At 38.7% G+C, this 19,140-nt stretch overlaps 2 protein-coding genes and 2 long non-coding RNA genes across 14 annotated transcripts; 1 reads left to right on the top strand and 3 right to left on the bottom strand.

The window, feature by feature from the left end:
- The first annotated feature begins 4 nt into the window (after positions 1–4).
- On the top strand, positions 5–18,920 carry Acsl (Acyl-CoA synthetase long-chain). 11 transcript variants are annotated; one of them, XM_086838275.1, is made up of 12 exons: positions 256–797; positions 1,240–1,274; positions 10,362–10,613; positions 12,488–12,623; positions 13,703–13,765; positions 14,207–14,645; positions 14,713–14,919; positions 15,781–16,255; positions 16,318–16,490; positions 16,557–16,820; positions 16,882–17,157; positions 17,220–18,920. In XM_086838275.1, the coding sequence occupies exons 3-12, from the start codon at positions 10,591–10,593 to the stop codon at positions 17,372–17,374; spliced, it is 2,211 nt and encodes a 736-aa protein (XP_086694401.1). In that variant the 5' UTR covers positions 256–797; positions 1,240–1,274; positions 10,362–10,590; the 3' UTR covers positions 17,375–18,920. The 11 variants fall into 11 exon arrangements, with proteins under 11 accessions (XP_020815591.1, XP_020815592.1, XP_086694399.1 ...); XM_020959932.2 differs by lacking the exon at positions 13,703–13,765 and having other exon boundaries at positions 5–276; XM_020959933.2 differs by lacking the exon at positions 13,703–13,765 and having other exon boundaries at positions 155–797.
- LOC147642824 (uncharacterized) lies at positions 6,285–6,665 on the bottom strand. The gene is made up of 2 exons (XR_015272876.1): positions 6,568–6,665; positions 6,285–6,510 (listed from the first exon to the last, which is right to left on the bottom strand). It is a non-coding gene; the product is annotated as an uncharacterized LOC147642824 (long non-coding RNA).
- Positions 10,644–11,613, bottom strand: LOC110189740 (uncharacterized). The gene is made up of 3 exons (XR_015272875.1): positions 11,482–11,613; positions 11,164–11,423; positions 10,644–11,110 (listed from the first exon to the last, which is right to left on the bottom strand). It is a non-coding gene; the product is annotated as an uncharacterized LOC110189740 (long non-coding RNA).
- LOC110189739 (uncharacterized) lies at positions 14,925–15,714 on the bottom strand. The gene is made up of 2 exons (XM_020959937.2): positions 15,251–15,714; positions 14,925–15,184 (listed from the first exon to the last, which is right to left on the bottom strand). The coding sequence occupies exons 1-2, from the start codon at positions 15,589–15,591 to the stop codon at positions 14,983–14,985; spliced, it is 543 nt and encodes a 180-aa protein (XP_020815596.1). The 5' UTR covers positions 15,592–15,714; the 3' UTR covers positions 14,925–14,982.
- Positions 18,921–19,140: the final 220 nt, after the last annotated feature.

Below are 19,140 nucleotides of genomic sequence, written 5' to 3' on the forward strand. Positions count from 1 at the left end.
AAAAACCGTAATCAAAATACTTGGAACATAAGCTACTCTTATGGTCAATTCACGACATTCATACTATCTTAAAAAATATAAAAACATATTTTCAAAAAAATATCGCAACATCGATATTTGGGAAAGCAAAATATCACGATATAAATATATCGATAGATTGATATTTTGATATATTTTCGACAGCCCTAATGAAAACATGAAAATACCTGAATAAACCGTGGAATAGCGAAAACTGGCGGAAAATCAGCGAAATCAGCGTATCAAGACATCATGCGAGTAAGTGGACGGCCGGTGCATTGCACAAATCAATCAGTTCAATAAAAATGCCACCAGTAGCAGCAACAACAAAAACAAGCACAAAGTCAACATCGGCATTTACCACGCGGCGGTGTGTGTGTGTATGTGTGTGAGCGGGCGAATTCATGGGAGAGCGAGAGAAAGGAGAAGGCGAATAAAACGCGAAAACAGCAACAAAACCAAGCGTCCATGAAATTGGGCGGAGAGCGGCACTCTCTTTTGCTTTGAAACTCTGAGAGCGAAGGCCGAAGAAAAAGAGAGCGAAGCCTATAAATATAGGAAGCAACAAACGTAACGGCGACAAACGTTTTTCGTTCCAAATCAAAATCGGTCTTTCACTAGATACTTTTGCGGTAGCGCGTAAATCAGAACGTTGTGTCGCAATTTCCGTTATTTTTTCATGCGGGCGCCGAGCTAGACAAAACAGCAGAAACAACAACCTTAAAACGCAGTTTTGAAACACCTCCTTGAGCGTGTTGTGTGTGCGAGATTGTGTGTGTGTAAGTAGAAAAGTGCTTTCCGAGTGGCGTGATAAAAACACACACAAACATACACCTTAAAATACACGCACACACGTGCCCCGTTTGTTTGTGTGGCAATTGTGCAGTTTTGTGAAAGTTTTGCGAAAGTTTTATCAATTAAAGCGCAACACACACTCTAAATATAAAAAAACGTTGAAGAAGACGAGAATTTGAGAACGAAGGAGTGTGGGGGAAAAACGTGTTGACGCCAACGCAACATTTTATGCTGGCGCTGACGTTACGTGTGTGTGCTAGTGTTTGTGCAGTGCCCCGTCGGTGTGTGCGTGTGCGTGCGTTCTTATTGGCAAAACGTCATTTTATATAATCGGCGATATATAGTATTTGCTGCGTTTGTCTGATTTTCTCGTATTTTATTCTGGAATTCTTACATGTGCGTTTCAACCCGCTTGTGCCGTCCCAGAACTGAGAAGCGAGCAGGGCTCTTCTCCGGCAAAGGTAAGTTCAAGTCACACGTAATGCTCTTAGCTGCTTGAGCTATGCTTCTCTTTTTGCTCTCTCTTCTGCCGGCTTACCCCTTTATTTTTTTTATTGTACGTTTAATTTTTAGTTCTTTTATTGTTTTCCGCAATGTCGCGCCACCTTATCAATGACGCTTGCAATTTGCCTAATGAGTTTAGCTCGAGTCTTACGATTTATTTCTAGGAGGTGGAATCAACAGCCTTCCGCTGACCCAGTTTCAAATGTAGAGTGTAAAGTGCAATTGCACTTTGTTTGCCTTATGCAACGGCTGTCCATTTGTTTGTTTTGGCTATCGATTGTTTATTTCGTCAGAAAAAAAACCAACTAAGGCTTTCGCCACTCGATATCAGGGCATTTCGATATTGATTATTATTGTTATAGCATTAAATTACCAAAGTAAGGGGGTACTTCATTAAGCTTTAGATTCAAAGTCCACTTCTTGAGGTTGTCAAATCTTAAATAGGTATTTAATTTAAATCTTAAATAAGCGAATAAGTTCTAAAACTGAGACTTCAAAGGTTTTTAAATGTGTCATATTTCTCCATTTTAACTAAAACAGTAATAATATGGTAAACCTGGCAATAAAATATAGTATTATAACGAGTAATAAATTATTAAATAAATTATCGTCCATAGCAAAATTAAAACTTTAAAAAATGGCATTCTTAATAAGAAATAGCTTGTGAGCCAGCCTTATCGTTAAGACCTTCAAGAGGCTGTAAATTACAAAAAAATATGAAATACTGCCTTGATCTTGGTAGAATAATTACGACGCAAATCATCAAACTAAAGAGATTATAAAATATATACCTAAAAGGAAAACAATAAAGGTCAAGATTTTTATACATTTATAAGAATATGACCAAAGATTTGAAAATCCTGGGATCTTTCTGTAGATTTCAAATCAATTTAAAAAGCTCCTGAAAATGCTATAAAATGTTACGCTAAAATATGCCAATTTGCAATGGATTTAGAACTTCAAATATTTAGTTAGATATTTCTGGATAGTCTTATAAATCTATTGCACTATGATAAAATTTTATTCATGTTCAAAAATACTCTTGGAAAACTTAATGTGACACCAAAGTTAATTTTCAAAAATGTTAAAAAAGAAATGTAGTTTGCAATCGTGTAAAATTCCTTCACATGATAGTTTTTTTAAGTGCTGCGCCCAGATTATATGATCTCTTTGGGGGGGGACTTGACCGTATTTTGAAATTCTCGGTGTACCGTTATTTTTATAACCTGTTAATTGCATTCTTGCCCGAAGCAGTTTAAATTCTAATTAAACGTGTGAAAGAGAGAGAGAGAGCCAATTCAAAATCTACGCACATAAACAAAGCTATTCTCACACGCTCTCTCTTCCTTTGTCTTTCTCCAAATGATTTTTTCCTCTTTCTCTTGCTCTCTCCGGTTGCACGTGTAAATTTCTTGTAACTGCTTTCTGCGCAAACTCTCTCCGCCGCATGTTATCTCTCTTGTGCCCTCCCGCTTTGGCAGCCGCTGGATATGTTATACCAACTGAAAATCATGCGAGTTTCTGTCTCGAGCTTGTGGGCGCCTCCAGTGGGTGGGGCGGGCAGGGGTTCTTCCAGTTCGGGGTCATCTGCACGGGTGTGCGTGTGCGTCATCTGTTCTTGATTCCTTGCGACCAGCTGAGCGACGAAGTGGTGTGTGTGTGTTCTTGGGAGGTGGGCGAATTGCACTTTTCATGCCACGCTTTTGTTTCTAGGGCGCGGCTTGTGCTTTGGCCGGAAATACGCCTCAGACGGTGGCACTTAATAACGGCCATATCGCTCGGGACTCGCAAACTGCCAGTAGCTACTTTTTATACATATATCAAAAGTTCATCAGTGATTTAAACCGTCAGCCGGAATAGATAAACCCCAGAGAAGTGGCGGAGTTACGTGCAGGTTTTATAAGTCAACCGATTCCGGGTGATATGGGGTTTGGGCCTTAAAAATGGTAAAATCACGATGATATGCTCAAAACTATCTGAAAGAACCGGCCAAGTAATCTAGTCACTTGAGTACCTTTAATGTTCGTGGTGAAAAATCCGAAAAAAAATGATCAAAACATACTTAGAGCCATGTTTACACAGTTTAATGAATTAAGATGGAACTCAAAAAAGTGTTGCAAGGGTCTTAAGGAAAAAATACCCAAGTATTCCCAGTAAATTGTAAATTTGTTTATTGATTATAATACATAACAGTAAGTTATATTTGTTGTCACAGCAATATACTAGTATAAATAGTCTACCAATAGGAATTTAAAGATTTAATCAAAAAATACTTTCTCTGGAATACCTTAATTCCAGATTAATATCAAGTAAATAAAATGTTTAATTTAATTTTAAAAGTATGCAAAGTATGATTTCAAATCTACACAACTTCTGTAACTTTCGTGCATAAACCACGTTTAGTTATATTTTTAAGTTAAGCTAATAAAAATAAAGAAAAAGTTTAAATTCTAAAGGAAATGGCGAAAAATACATATTTAAAGCTCAAGGCTCTAATACAACAACCTTAAGAGCTAAAACCTTAGTACTTGGTTCCTATTTTTAAGGCTTTCTTTTTATAAAAGAGTCTCCATTAAATCCGGCTTATTAGAATCAAATTGCAGCTATAAATAGAACGTCTTGTGGGAGGTACAACGCCCATTGTTCTGTTACCTGCAACACCACCCCCTCCCACAGTTCTACCGCGTTTGCCGGTCTCAGCTTTCATTCATGGCCAGACCGCCCACTTTGCCACCCGCCTCTCAGTGTGCGGTTGCCTTCGTGTAAACAATTTGCTCTTTGACCTTTTCACTTTGCCCCTACTCTCTTGGACTCTTGCAAGACCTCACTCTCTTTCTCTGGGTCGTTACTCTTCGCCCTGAACCCACAAGTACAGTACTCGTACACACAGACATACATACGTGTGCAACCGGCTCTCTCAGCTGCGCTCTTGTCTCTCCGTTTCTCTTCGCCGCATTATTCTTGTACTTTGTTTTAAGCTTCACGGCGGCGGCAACATTTCCCCTGAAACTCGTACGATTTTCAGCTGGTATAACCAAGGAAAACGTGCCACATTGCTTGCCGCTTGCCACCCAGCCAACCCACTGCGTTACCCCCGCACCTCCATCCCTTTGGCCCGGCGCCTCGTGACTTTTCACAGCGCTACACTTGGCAAAATCAAGAGTGATACTTGGGTTGATTTGCTTAAAAATAAGTTGTAATATTTTTTTTATTTATTCCTTAAAGTTCGTTAAGGTCTTGCAAATAACTGGTAAAAATATATATTAAATATGAACAAATATTAATTTAGATCTGTAATATAATTTAATTTAATACAAAACAAACTTCCAAGTATTTATGAGTATTTTACGCTTTTTTTTAAGATTTAAATTTTCAATATTAGATTATTTTTTCCCGTGTAGATGCAGTTGCTGATTTTCTTTTTCCATTCCCTACGTTCTCTCTATCTCCCTCTTGCTCTCGCTCTCCCTTTTTCTATTGCACTAGTTGGACGCTATGTCAAAAATAGTCACGCGATGTCTGGGCGACTGAAGTCTAAACCCACCCCCCGCCCACTGCCACCCCTTTTCAGCTGCCACTGTTTTTTCGAGTTGTAAATGACATTCTGTAATCGGCCTGTTGCCCAACCCCCGATTTGGCAGTTTGCCCGTACTTAACTTAACCGTTATATTTTGGCTTCAGTTCGACCAATGCAACAGCTGCTTCTCTATTTGCCCCGTCACCCTTTCCTTTTGCAATTACAGATTCGACGAGGTTGAGTTTCGATTTATATTTTGCAAAGTCCGAGAAAAATTCTTTTAAGGTGATGCGAACATTGAAAGGAAATAAATCGAAATTAAAGCTATTTTGATTTTTTTATAAAAGGGGGCTTTTTTGTTGTGTTAAAATGCTGCTTAATCTAAGAGTGTATTTCAATAGCTCTTTTTAACTGTTTAAACTTTGCCTCGATTCCTGTTTCTATTTCTGGTTGTCATGGTAACGATATTTTCTACCAAAAAGTTCTATGTTTGGCAGGTTTAGAAAACAAGAATGTATGTAGAGGTGCAGAGGCTTTCAAAAAAGGGGAACACTTACCACAGAAAGCTAAAAGATAGAGCTATAACTAGTTAAACCCCCTTAAGGTGAGCCCCTGGGATCGTATGAGCATTATTTGTGTTTGTTTTAGTCATGACTTTGGTTGATTTTCTAACCGGTTTCGATTAAACCGGGCTTTTTGCTTTTGCTGCTACTGCGCCGCTCATGATCATTGCCAAAGCGCCGTGTTCCGTTTGTTTTCTGCTTTACTGTTTTTCCTCTGGAAAATTTCACTCGAGCACGTGCTCTCCGGTTGATGGTCACTCTAAAGATAAGTACGCTTGTCTAGGTCATTTATTTTAGCTACGCTACGCGACTGCTGCCTTACTTTCACACAGACCCATTTACATATCTCGAAAATATATATATTCGGACGGCGAACTCAAAAATGAGCGAGTGCAAAAGAGAGCTTTCGATCTTTCTTTCTCTCGGAGAGTGTGTGGGTGTATCTCGCTGTCTCTGTCATTCTTTCTCTGTGACCATAATCAAATTTATTTTCAGTTTGCCTCCGCCTCACGCCCACACACACACACACTCACACACCAAACACACGATCTTTCGTTTGTTTGTTTTGCATGTTTGTTACTCTTTCTCGTTTTCATTCAATGAAATATTCAACGCCCCGTGCAAAAAGTTGTTCGCACTTGCTTGCTGATGCTGTTGCGGTCACACCGTGAGAATAACTTGAATATTTTAAAAACCTAAGACATAATAAACAAAAACGGAAACTAACTTTGGGAATCCAAAGTTTATATATCCTTGCATTTTGGAATTGAATTATAGGATGGAATCGGAAATCAATCATAACTAAGCTTAAAATATTTGCTAAATTACTATACAAAAGTTTAAAAATCTTATAACTATGTCAAAAAATGATCAAATTACAAATGAGCTACGATTGTTCCATCAAATGATCTTTAATTTATTGTTAAAATATATGATTTTGATACTATAACATCTGCTTAAAATGAATCCCCCTCATATAATATTATTTTATTCTTATATTAAATTACCGTTCCAATTTTTTGAATAATTTTTCTTCATGTGCATTCTTTTTGTTGTTTTTATATTTCAATCTCGTTTGAGTAAGTTTTTCTCGTTTTTATGTGTGTACTGCGACTGCAAAAAAGTATTTTTATTTTGGACTTTGACACAGTCATACGATGATTTTGTTACCCCATTATTCGTCCGAGAACAAACGCTCGACCGATCGAGGGAGACTCGCGGACACTCACGTAATGTTCGCTCGCATGGAAATAAATAAATCAAATGCTGCAATTTCATTTGGATTTTGTACTACGTGCATATTATAACAACGCGTTCTCACTTTTCCCACTTCGTTCAATGTCAAGGCAATCAGGTGATGAATAATTTCCCGTTACAATTTCCCCAACGAGACAACCCGACACCACCTTGACCAAAGTTCAAGTAACCGGTCGACAGACAATTGAAAATATTTATGCAAGTGCGCTTATTGTCGCATTTTCTTTTTATATTGTAAACAAACTAAACAGCTGATGGCGTGAGAATTGAACTTTTTCAGGTGCTTAAAACTGAAGTCAAAAAAACACGTAAACCCAAACAGTAAAGTCACAACCTGAGTCACCTTACTTACTTACTTACTGCGCAACTTCACAGTAAAGTGAGATATGTATTTATAGTATACAAGTAAAGCAGAAATTAAGACCACGTAAGTGGACACGTTTCTCTCTGCATTACTGATGACGTGTTCTGGATAGATAGATATACATATCTCTTTAACTACGTCTGTATATACTCTTGTTGCCATTCTCGACGTACAATTAATTTGGAATGAGTCGATTTTTGGCATTGCTCGGCGATTTCGTAATGCCTCACGCGAACTTGAAACTTAAATCATGGACTTTGACAGCTGATTTTGATAGCGAATCCCTTATTGCAAACTAGGCTTAGTCAAGTTCGAGTTTTAGGGGACTCTATTTCTTTTTTCCATCTGATTTTGTTTTTGACTCAATCAAGCATAACGTGGGTTCGTTTGTTCAATGGTTTTCAAGCAGCTTGTTGTGCAATGCACACACAAAAGTAGCGGAAAAATGCATAATAATAGCATTCAATAACGAAATTGGAAAGAGCTCGTTGTGTGCTTTTAGTTAACAAACAGTTATAGGTGACTACTGCCTTTTGCCAACTGTAATTAATGCCAGCCATTGTTTTTTAAACAATTAGGCGAGTTTCACCCTAAAATTACAATTAATTGGTTGTAATGTGCAATTAGCTGAAGGAGAGCTGAAATGCATTTAAGACCAAAAATTAACTGAAACCTTAAGTTTAATACACCTCATGGATCACATTCCAAGGTTCTTCAGGTATTTTGTTTTTGAGGCAATTCAACTAATCTAAGTCCTTAAAAATACACCTCAGCTCTTATATTTCTTTAATCATATAATAAAGTTAAACATTATATCTTTATGATACTGTTATATATTTAATAACCATGTATAAACAGTTTGCACAACTCGAATTTTCAAATTTCATTTTAGCAAAGCAATTATCAGAATATCTAACCCCATAAAAACTTCTAATTGTGAAATAATGTTTGCAATTTATCAATATATTCCTACAGAATCTGCATTCCATAAATACAAGTTTAATAGCCGAAAAATCTCGTTTCAGAAATGGCATTTTAACGATGTCTATATATAGACATTTTTTGTATGTTAATTTTGTTTTAAATTGCCTTATTTTTTACGGTCAACATAAAGTGTTTGTTTGTGTCGTCGTCCGATCACTTTTGACCTTTGTACGGGTTGAAAGTGTTCGCTGTAAGACATTACGCATACGACGTGTGTGCTTTATCTAACCGCTCCGTTTAGGCTTATGAATCGGATCTGATTCAATCAGTTCTCAGAGCAGCAGCCAACGGCTGACCAGAGTACGGATTACAGTAATCATCGGGCTTAATGTGTACAATTTCCTCATTGTTTCCAAGCGGACCGTGATTACTTCTCCCGGGCATAATAACCTTTGTTCTCAACACACGCCACTGGGAGTGATCTCGTTCGAAGCGAACTTTGTGTATCTTTTTGTCCAACTGTGATCAGGGTTCAAGATCTTAACAGAAATGCGATCAAAACCTATAGTCAACAGGTGGATATGAAACTCTGAGCTAAACAAAGATATGTATTTTCATGAAATTTTCATTCATTAACCTGCAATGGCCGCGAAACAACTTTCGCTCATGTTTGCGCCACTCAAATGCTTTGAACTTTGCACAGTGCTTATTGAACTATGGAAATGAGTGTTTGGGCTTTGAAATAAAATAATAAGAGAACATGAGAAATAAAATCAATATAGTTATAGTAAGATTTTGATAGGTTAGGTTTGGGTTAAATACTTTACCAAGTTTTTCTGATATAACAATATATATTATACTATATAACTTTATATATTATGATATAACTTTATATATTATACGAAAGGAAACTAACTTGGTGAAGCCGAAGTTTATATACCCTTGCAGTTTGCAATTATAAGATCATATCGTATTAATATATTTGCATTGCTTGAATCTTAATTTATCGACTTTAATATGAATATTATTTCAACAAATTGAAGTTTGAAAGAAGTTTGTTTAAAGTCGTACTTTTTCAGCCTGAGATGGCTAGATCGACTTGGCTGTTGTTGCTGATCAAGAATATATTATCAGATTCATAGGGTCGGAAATGCCTTTTCCACACCGTTACAAACTTTTGACTAAAATTGTTATACCCTGAAAGGGTATAAAAACTTGCTATGAACCCACTGTGCATATTGTTTTGCTAACTTGACTGTGTTTTGCAAATATTTAAATGCCGAATTTTGTTGTTGTTTTCGCTGTTATCGTTATGTTTTCATATTCTCTTTCTTCGCAAACAAAACACGTATTCACCACGTTTACGATTTGGGGCTCTTCAGCGTTGAGTTTTCGCCATATGTCAGGGGATGTATATCCGAGCCGAAGATGTGTATTATTTTTTTTTGGGCCAGTTCAATGCACTCCACCGACATCGATGCCACCGACTGAAACGGAGTTTTACATTTGTGCACACTTTATATAGAGTATCACCCGCACATCACATGGTTTTGCGACTTTTCAGTGATTGCATAAGGAGAGCGGACTTTGGATAGCGGGGAATTCGGTTATTTATTGTTTATCAGTGACGGCAGATTCTTAAGAAACCATTTCGATATCGGCTTTCAGACGGATAAACCTTGGTCTGCCGGACTTTGATTCGTGCCACCATCGACATATTACGATAAACAAAGCTAGAAAATGGTTCTCTGTAAGTTTTGTAAGCTAATGCCAAAGAATTTTGTGTGGTTTCCGACCTATGACAATGTTTCTCTATTAAAACAAATCTTAAGAGAGAGACTGGTAGAGAGATTTACTCTCTCTTGATAGCAGATAAAATGATTATGCAACAACTAGCTCTTGCTTTTCTTTTAGAACTTGTCTAATTTTATACTTACGCTATACATATATCCACCTTTCTCTGTTGACATTATCTCTCTTTTACTCGATGTGCCTTTCTTTGTTTTCTATAATATCAGCGTATATCTGGCATTTATCCAGAAAAAACCCAAGACGTAACAGAAACTAGTTTGGTTTTCAGTTTATGATTTGATTAGAATATCCATGAAGGCCAGAGAACTAATGTTGCCTAATTGAAATAATATTTACGGTCGCGATTCGATTGGATTTATCTATTTTAAGAACTTAATTGGAATATTGCCTTTATCGTTTTATAAAATATATTTAATTAATTTTTGTGTATTGTTTTGATTAAGTTATCTGTTGTTAAGCCATCAAATGGTGTTGGTTGCTGGAGATTTTCCCAATTTAAGCCAATGTTTGTGCTTTTCTCGCTGTTCCTTTGACCTCACTTTGTTGTCTTTTCCCCTCATTGTCACTACATTAAAAATGCATATATTCGTTATATTTCCGGTTGCAGGTGAAAACGTCGCACAGACCAACACATAGCGAGGACATTACCAGACATCATCGTTTTCTTGTTGCATCCATTGTCCTTGTTCGTCCTTGCCATCAATCAGAGCTAGGCTAAGCTACTCATCCAGCCCGGTAAAAATCGGAGGATTATATCATCCAAAAAGGAGTATTTCATCTCCAGAGATCTCAAAAGCTATATATAGCAATCGGACAAAGAGAAAACCAGCATCAAGATGTTCATCGAAGATGATGCGCAGTAAGTACAAGATTTTAAACTATCTGTTGATTATTTTAATTCTACATATGTTTGCTTTATTCGTATTCCATGAGTAACTTCACCTAGTGTTAGCTTAGTGTTGGTTTTGGATATATTTTGGTGTTGGGTAAAGAGTAAAGAATATATTAAAAGACAGTATAACTGAAAATAATGCTTCTTAGAAGAGTTTTGATGAGGGGAACCTTATTTACAACATCTTTCAAAAGATTAATTCAAGTTTTAGACAACTTAAAGAACAATTTCAAAGAATATTTTTAATGATGATTAATTAATTTCACAAGTTTATAATACTATTGTATTTAAAGCAAGCTTCTCACTTTTTAATCGTTATAATTTCCTAATAAAAATGCAGTTATTCAAATCGAAACTAAACCAGTTGCTATACAATCCAGTAAGTAAATTTATAATTATTGCTAAATAGCTTTGTGCAAGCCATCGACATTGCTTAATGAGCCATTTAAATTTTACATAATTTCCTGGAAAATAAACAATCATTAACTTCCCTAGCCGTTATTATATAGAAACTCACCCATAGCATTTGCACTTTATCGGCTAAAAAAATAAAAAATTCCCAATGACATGCAGCAACCTTTCAGAGCTCTCTTCCCCCAATGAGCTCTATATTGACGTCATGCCCACTTGCGCAATCCAAGTTCAAGGCTGTCGTTCGATTTGCTTATCAGTTAGTTAGTACAGCTCAAGATGACTTTATCAAGTGTGCAGCAGTCTTCTGGGGGATTATAGAAATCGGCAAACCGTTTTGTGATCGCCACTGCAATTAAAGCCCGTCTATGTATATGGTAGCATGATTAGTTGTAATGATAAGTCTGCCAGTGGAGCGACAAACCAGAGCTATGCGGAGGAGCAATTATGATTTTATTAATAACTAGTCCGAGTCTAAATAAAATTCAGTATTTTTAATTAATTAATTTTTGCAATGATACGTTTATCTAGTGTCCTGGGCTCAAGCGATCAAAATTCTAATAAGGAAAAAAATTTCTTCAAAATATTTGGCACTAGATCTTTCCCTAAATTTAATTATAAATTAACAAAAAAGAAAAAAAAACGTGATAAGAAGTTGGCGCGAGTCTGAAAATGGAAGTGCTAAAAACAACGTGAGACTTTTGATATTTTTGGGTATTTCTTTTTTGGTTATTGTCAAGTGAGAGATAACTATGTTTTGTGATTTATTTAACAAATGACTAACCGACAAATGGGACTTTGTTCGTTGTAAAATTTTTTGTAAAATAGAACGTACCATAAATTTGGATTGGATTTTTGTCAAGTATTTCACATCGTAAAGATTACTCGATCGATGATGAATGAAATATGGCTGTTATCCTTGATTACTGGCACACTTAAGTCGTTTGAAAGTAGTTTCAGATTAAGTCCAGTCCGCACTTCCATTACAAGTAGCCCTAGTTCCTTCTTGAGGAAGGGAATCATTGCCTACGAGCAATCTCGGTGCTGATAACAAAAGCAACTATACCCCTTTATAGAGTGCCGCTCTCCCAGAGCTCTTATCGGTTGGCTGTTCGAAAAGCGTTTTCTGAGCGAGAACCGATTTGAGCGGAACGAGCGGAGAGTGGCAACCCCTTTTTCCGCTTTCGGACTTGCAAGACCCGCTGCTAACTGCTAACCAGTGGCAGCAGCAACAGGTGGTGATATCAGTTGGTTTTCGGCTTGCGACAGCGCCACAACGAGTGGGTGGGTTGCATTTGGGGTGTCGCCGATCGGGCGTATACGCGATGTGTGGGAAAAAGCAATAGTTGTGAGCTGAACTTCTGCTCGAACATTTACATATCCAATTGGCCGGCCACTAATTTGTATTTTTGATTGCATTTTTCTTACAGAATGGATAGCTTCTGGGTGCAGAGCGCAATTGGCGCGATCAAGGCGATTGCCTTCATGTACGACATCATCACGCTGCCGGTCTATTTGGTATTCCAAAAGCCCTGGAAACGCCGGCAGGACTCGCGCCGGGTGAAGGTGAGTGGGGAGAGTCCCTTTCTGAGGCGGACCTATAAGCTACGACGACTGTGTAACTATCTCTAGAATCGTGTGCCGTTGAAAATATACTTTCGACTTTGCACTGGCCGTTCCAAAGTACATATAGACCTGGCCACAATCGCATGCTATAGTTATATATTCCTAAATATACATATATATATTCATTTATTAGTTGAAAACTGCACACATCAGCTATCAGCTAGATTTAACTTTTAATTTTCCTCGGGCCCGCCTTGTTCTTCACCTTGAAACTTTTGCCAGGCCCTGGCACCTATCTCTCCTCCGAGCTTCTCAATTGTTTCCCAATAATCAGTGTATGTGTGTGCCGCCCGACGACTTTTGATTTATTGACCAGGTTCACCTATTTTGTTCCTATCTATCCGCTCGCTTTCCGTGTGGTCTTTATCAGGGATTCGCTCTTTTATGCGACAATTAGCCGCAACGATTTCCTTGCTTTCGGGCATATATGTATATTGACAGCCGAAATCATGGTTATATATGTGATTATCGCACAGGTTGTGTCAGGCCATATATGCCCAACGATGTCCAGGTGGTCTCTGATAAGAGAATTGTGCAGTTTGAATATAATGCAAGTGATTTTAATGTTGTCGGAACCTTTGATTCAAGTAAATCAGAGAGATTTGTATAGTAAAAGAGTTTATTAATTTAGCTGTGCTCGGTGCCTTGCCATTTCACCTGTCTTTACTTATACAATATTCCCTCTGAAAAGTTTAGGTCAAAAACAACTAAAAAACACATGCTTTGAAAAAGTTACAGTCGAGGAACTACGTTGATATCTGACGCGTTTCCATCGCCGCTATCTAAATGGAGCGATTTTGGTTGGTTTTGTGATAAGGTTTATGGGTTAAGACGGGAAACTACGCCGTCGACATGCATCATTATATGGTGAACTATAAATTTTATAAACAATTATGTTTGCCCAAGAACTTGCAAGGGCAAAAAAGTGACCAGGGAAAAGGAATTGAATAGGATATTCCACAGCTGAAAATCATGCTTAAACTCGGTTCTCATCTCAACTCCTCCTCCTTCCTCAACAGGCCAAGCTAATTAACCACAAAATGTTGGTCGATGAGTCCAAGTACGCGCCGGATGACATTGAGGTTTAACTTTTGCAAATGTGTTTTTAATTCCCCTTAGTAATAATGTTTGTTATGGAACGCTCACGTACACTTACACTACACTACACCACACCACACAACACAACACACACACTGGGGCACCCCATACCACACATACACTCACAAGCACTATAAATGTTCCAAAAGGACTGGTGATTGTACGTACTCCGTTGTTGGTTTCCCTGTTTTGGAGACTACTCTATCTTTGGTGTTGGTCCACGAAACATGATCTCCCAAGTTGTGGCCCTCACCTCGACAAACCCTCGAAAAAATAAATTTAAACTCACATGTCTGTTATCTCTCCCTCCCTCTCTCTGTGGACTCTACTCCCCCTCTAATCTGGCGTTGATTTTGATTTTGCAAATCGCGCCGCCAGCACCCCCTGACACGAAATTAAACTAATCGCCACACTTACGCTTTCAGGCAAAGATCATAACGAACGATGACAATGAGCTGACCTACCGGACTACGGATCCACCGCGTGATGTCCACGTGAAGATGCTGCAGGAGAACATTGATACGCTGGAAAAGGTCTTTAACTATGTGGCCAAGACGTACACGTCGAAGCGTTGCCTGGGCACTCGTCAAATCCTCAGCGAGGAGGACGAGGTGCAGCAGAATGGACGCGTTTTCAAGAAGTACAATCTGGGCGACTACAAGTGGAAGACGTTCACCGAAGCAGAACGTACGGCAGCCAATTTTGGACGCGGTCTTCGCGAACTGGGCCAGAAGCCACGCGAAAACATTGTCATCTTTGCCGAGACGCGTGCCGAATGGATGATCGCTGCCCATGGTTGCTTCAAGCAGGCAATGCCCATTGTGACCGTCTATGCCACCCTGGGTGATGATGGCGTGGCCCACTGTGAGTACACCACTATATAGTATATGGAGTATTTTCGAAATTAACAATTAAAATCTTGTTACCACAGGCATCACCGAAACGGAAGTCACCACGGTAATCACGTCGCATGATCTGCTGCCGAAGTTCAAGACCCTGTTGGACAAATGCCCGTTGGTGAAGAACATCATCTACATTGAGGATCAGCTGCACAAGACGGAAACCACTGGCTTTAAGGCAGGCGTCAAGATCGTGCCCTTTAACCAGGTGATCAAGAACGGCCAGGACAGCAAACACGGTGAGTAAAAAAGGAATCTACGTCTTTATTTAAAGCCAAAGGATAGGATTCTTAGCCATTGAGTCAGACCGAAAAGTTTGCCTTGGTAGATTCTCCCTCGATTTTGTCCTCGTGTTTCCGAACATGTTTCCCCTTTGTGGATGTCCCCACTGACACAGTGGCGACCTCAGACCCTCCATTGCTTTTAGTAATAGACCTTTCATCCTCGTCCGAGCTCTCCGAATCTGGTTTAAGTTCGGATGTAGTCTGAGGTCCATAGCGCCATCTTTAAAATGGAAGGTATTACATTAGATATTAGGTGTCTAATTACTAGTATAGGTCCAATTCTTACAGCATGTCGGTGTTTGACATGTCAGCAGGCTGTAAGAGTATTGGCGAAGGATCAGGGGCTAGGCGTCCACTCATATCACTGAATGCCGATATCAAATCTGTTTCCTCCACTTCGTTGACCGCCTCAACAGCTATGTTCGCTGCCTGTCCATCTTGAACTGCAATGCGTTTTGAGTGGACCTTATATGCCCGATAGGCGAGTACTCCGCAGTACACGCCGAATAAGGTGCAGAACACTTTGCAACCTCTTGGCTTCGACGATGCCGCGTTCAGCAAAGCATTGACCTGTTGCACACACGTCAGTGGTGTTAGGGTAATGAACTCGTCAAGGATAGCTGGCATTTTTAGTCCTTTTAAATTTAGGCCAAAATCTCAATAGACCTCGAGTCCAGTCAATTTTGTTGAAAGTAATTCTGTAACTAAAAATAAAAATGAAAGTGTAGGGTTAGCATGCTAAGTTCAAAAACAATATAAGTTTCATACGATTATTGCTTGTAATTAATTCCCTTTTTTTACTATTTTACCCCACAGAGAACGTACCACCCAAGGGCGATGATATTGCGATTATTATGTATACTTCCGGTTCTACGGGCACACCCAAGGGTGTCCTGCTTTCTCACAAGAACTGCATTGCCACAATGAAGGGCTTCTGCGACATGGTGCCCATTTATCCCGACGATGTGCTCATCGGATTCCTGCCCCTGGCTCACGTTTTCGAATTGGTTGCGGAGAGCGTTTGCCTGATGACCGGCGTGCCCATTGGCTATTCGACCCCATTGACCCTGATTGATACCAGCAGCAAGATCAAGCGAGGTTGCAGTGGTGATGCCACCGTGCTGAAGCCCACCTGCATGACCTCGGTACCGCTGATACTCGACCGCATCTCCAAGGGAATCAATGACAAGGTTAACTCAGGCTCGGCATTTAGGAAGGCGCTCTTCAAATTCCTCTACCAATACAAAGTCCAGTGGGTGCAGCGTGGCTACAAGACGCCTTTGATTGACAAGTAAGAAGAGAGTGACTTCAGTGGTTGTGAATTGGTAACTAAATCTTTGGTTTCTCTTGCAGATTGGTCTTCAAGAAGGTGGCAAAGCTGATGGGTGGTAAGGTGCGAATTATTATGTCCGGTGGAGCGCCGTTGTCCGCGGACACACATGAGCAGATCAAGACATGTCTGTGCCTGGAACTCATTCAGGGTTATGGTCTCACGGAAACCACGTCAGGAGCCACCGTCATGGACTGTAAGTGTTCGAAAGAGTGTTGCTATTGCGAGCTGTGAACTTAATTAATTTCTGACTTTATTATAGATCGCGATATGACCTATGGACGTACTGGCGGTCCTCTAACCGTTTGCGATATTCGTTTGGTCAACTGGGAGGAGGGCAACTATCGTGTCACCAACAAGCCGCATCCCCAGGGTGAGGTGCTCATTGGCGGCGAGTGCGTGTCGCAGGGCTACTACAAGCTGCCCGGCAAGACCAACGAGGACTTCTTCGAGGAGGGCGGACGACGATGGTTCAAAACCGGCGATATTGGTGAAGTTCAAGCCGATGGCGTACTTAAGATTATTGGTGAGTTTCCCCAGCCTAATTTGAAAGTATAAAATGTAATCCTAAACTAATATCCTCACAGATCGTAAGAAGGATCTGGTTAAGCTGCAGGCCGGCGAATACGTCTCTCTGGGCAAGGTTGAGTCGGAGCTGAAGACATGTGGCATTATTGAGAATATTTGCGTATACGGTGATCCCACAAAGCAGTACACTGTGGCGCTGGTGGTGCCCAACCAGAAGCATCTCGAGGAGCTGGCCGAGAAGCATGGAATGGCGGATAAGACCTACGAGGAGCTGTGCTCATCGCCCGTCATCGAGAAGGCTATCCTTAAGGAAATTGCAGAGCATGCGAGGAAATGTAAGCTATTGCAAGGGAAATTATAGTGTGATATATAATATATTATTTTTCTGATTATGCAGGCAAGTTGCAAAAGTACGAGGTGCCGGCCGCCATTACGCTATGCAAAGAGGTCTGGTCGCCGGACATGGGACTGGTTACGGCTGCCTTTAAGTTGAAGCGAAAGGATATTCAGGACAAATATCAGCATGATATTAATCGCATGTACGCCTCATGAAAGTCAATGTACTAAGCCACAGAGACGTAGCGGATGAAGTAACGACAACAACTACAACTACAACCACAACAACAACAACAAGGATACAGCTAAAACAGCGATAATAAAGCTGTGTGCGCACTTATGGCACATGTCCGCGTCCAAAACCAAACTCGCCAGACTCTTAAGCTCGATCTGAATGCCAAGCCACGTGCAGGTGACGGAAACTTCCCACATTTACCGAATTGGTTTTGTCTGTGTCCACTTTTAAAAAATCCTCGTTTATCTCGTCATCCCAATAAATGAAATTTGTTGACGTTTAGTTGGTGAGACGATAGTCTGAGGCTGGGTTTTGGTTTTTGGATATCATGACTGTGCTGTGCATGTGCTTGGAACGACGATGAATGATGCTGTTGAACAGATTGACAAGGATAATGATAAGGATTATAATAATAATAATATTAATAATAATAACTGAGTGCCGATCACATCAGAATGAATACTTGTATAATGTACAGTTTTTTTTCGGTTTTTAGTACATTTTCTTTTGTGGCAAATGAATATTGCATAAACAATACTTATTTTTATAGTATGCTTAAGTGGTTGCCTATTAATTATGTACATACGATATATATATATATATATATATATATATATACACAAAAAAAAAACACATTTATGCATATATGTGTATATTAAAGCTAATGTCTAGTGTACTTCTCTATGCTAAGTTTAATGTATGAAATGATCCTTGAAGTAATTGAATGAAGAAAGCGACTTGATTATGAATTAAAAGCAAGAAACGAAGAACAGAAAACGGAATTTCCCCGAAAAATGCTTTTGTTTTTGGCGCAAAAGTAAGAGTTACATCTAAACACAAATGAAACCATCCAAAAATTATTTTTAATAACACATAATTACACACACAAAAAGGCAGAGTAAAGGTTACAACAAATGGCAATTGTAAAATATATATTTTAGCTCAATTTAGTTAAATCTCACGTCGAATGAATTTTAATCAACACCTAACGAGAAAAGTCAAAATTAAAATGCAACAAATGAAAGACTTAGTACTAAAAAAAAACAAAATTGTAAACAAAGGCCAAGAAATATGCCTAAAATATATACAAACAAAAACGTATTTGTTTTATAGATGTGCAAGAATAAATTTTGGAATAAATTGTAGTCATATTTTTAGTTAATCTATTGTATATTTAGGAAACGTTTAGCAATTTTTTGTGTGCGGGAAACGTTGCGTTTCTTTTAAAATAAATTTCAATTTATGACACAAAACACAGATTTTCAATTTCTGTACAAAATCAAGACGGGACACGAGTGTGTGGCGGCGGTGGTACCTTGATTCTCCTTCAGAAGTATGAAATTGACACTATCACTCTGTTGAAAATAAAGTAAATTATTGTAATAACAAGAAAAGAGTTACAACAACAAAACAAGCAAATAATCATGTAAGACAATTATTACAAATAAGTATCACTGCATTACTATATTTTTGATCGTATGAAATACTGGATAAATCAATAAATGAAAAACTATTTTCTAGTTTTAATTGATGGCTGCCTTTTGTATTTTGGGATGTATTATTTAAATCTTGCGGAATGGAAAAGTAAAAAAGTAGAGTATGGGGTTGAATAAGAATACTGTGGGGTTGATTATAATCAATAAATATTGTTTACAAATATGCTAGTATTTTCGGCATGATATTTTAAGCCTTGTGAACCTATTTATAAATTCTTACGGGATATTTTTGTTTAAACAGTGGTTTTAAT

The sequence above is a fragment of the Drosophila serrata genome, unplaced genomic scaffold (genome assembly GCF_035046125.1).
Source record: "Drosophila serrata isolate PLE 108 unplaced genomic scaffold, ASM3504612v1 contig_347, whole genome shotgun sequence".
NCBI lineage: Eukaryota > Metazoa > Arthropoda > Insecta > Diptera > Drosophilidae > Drosophila > Drosophila serrata.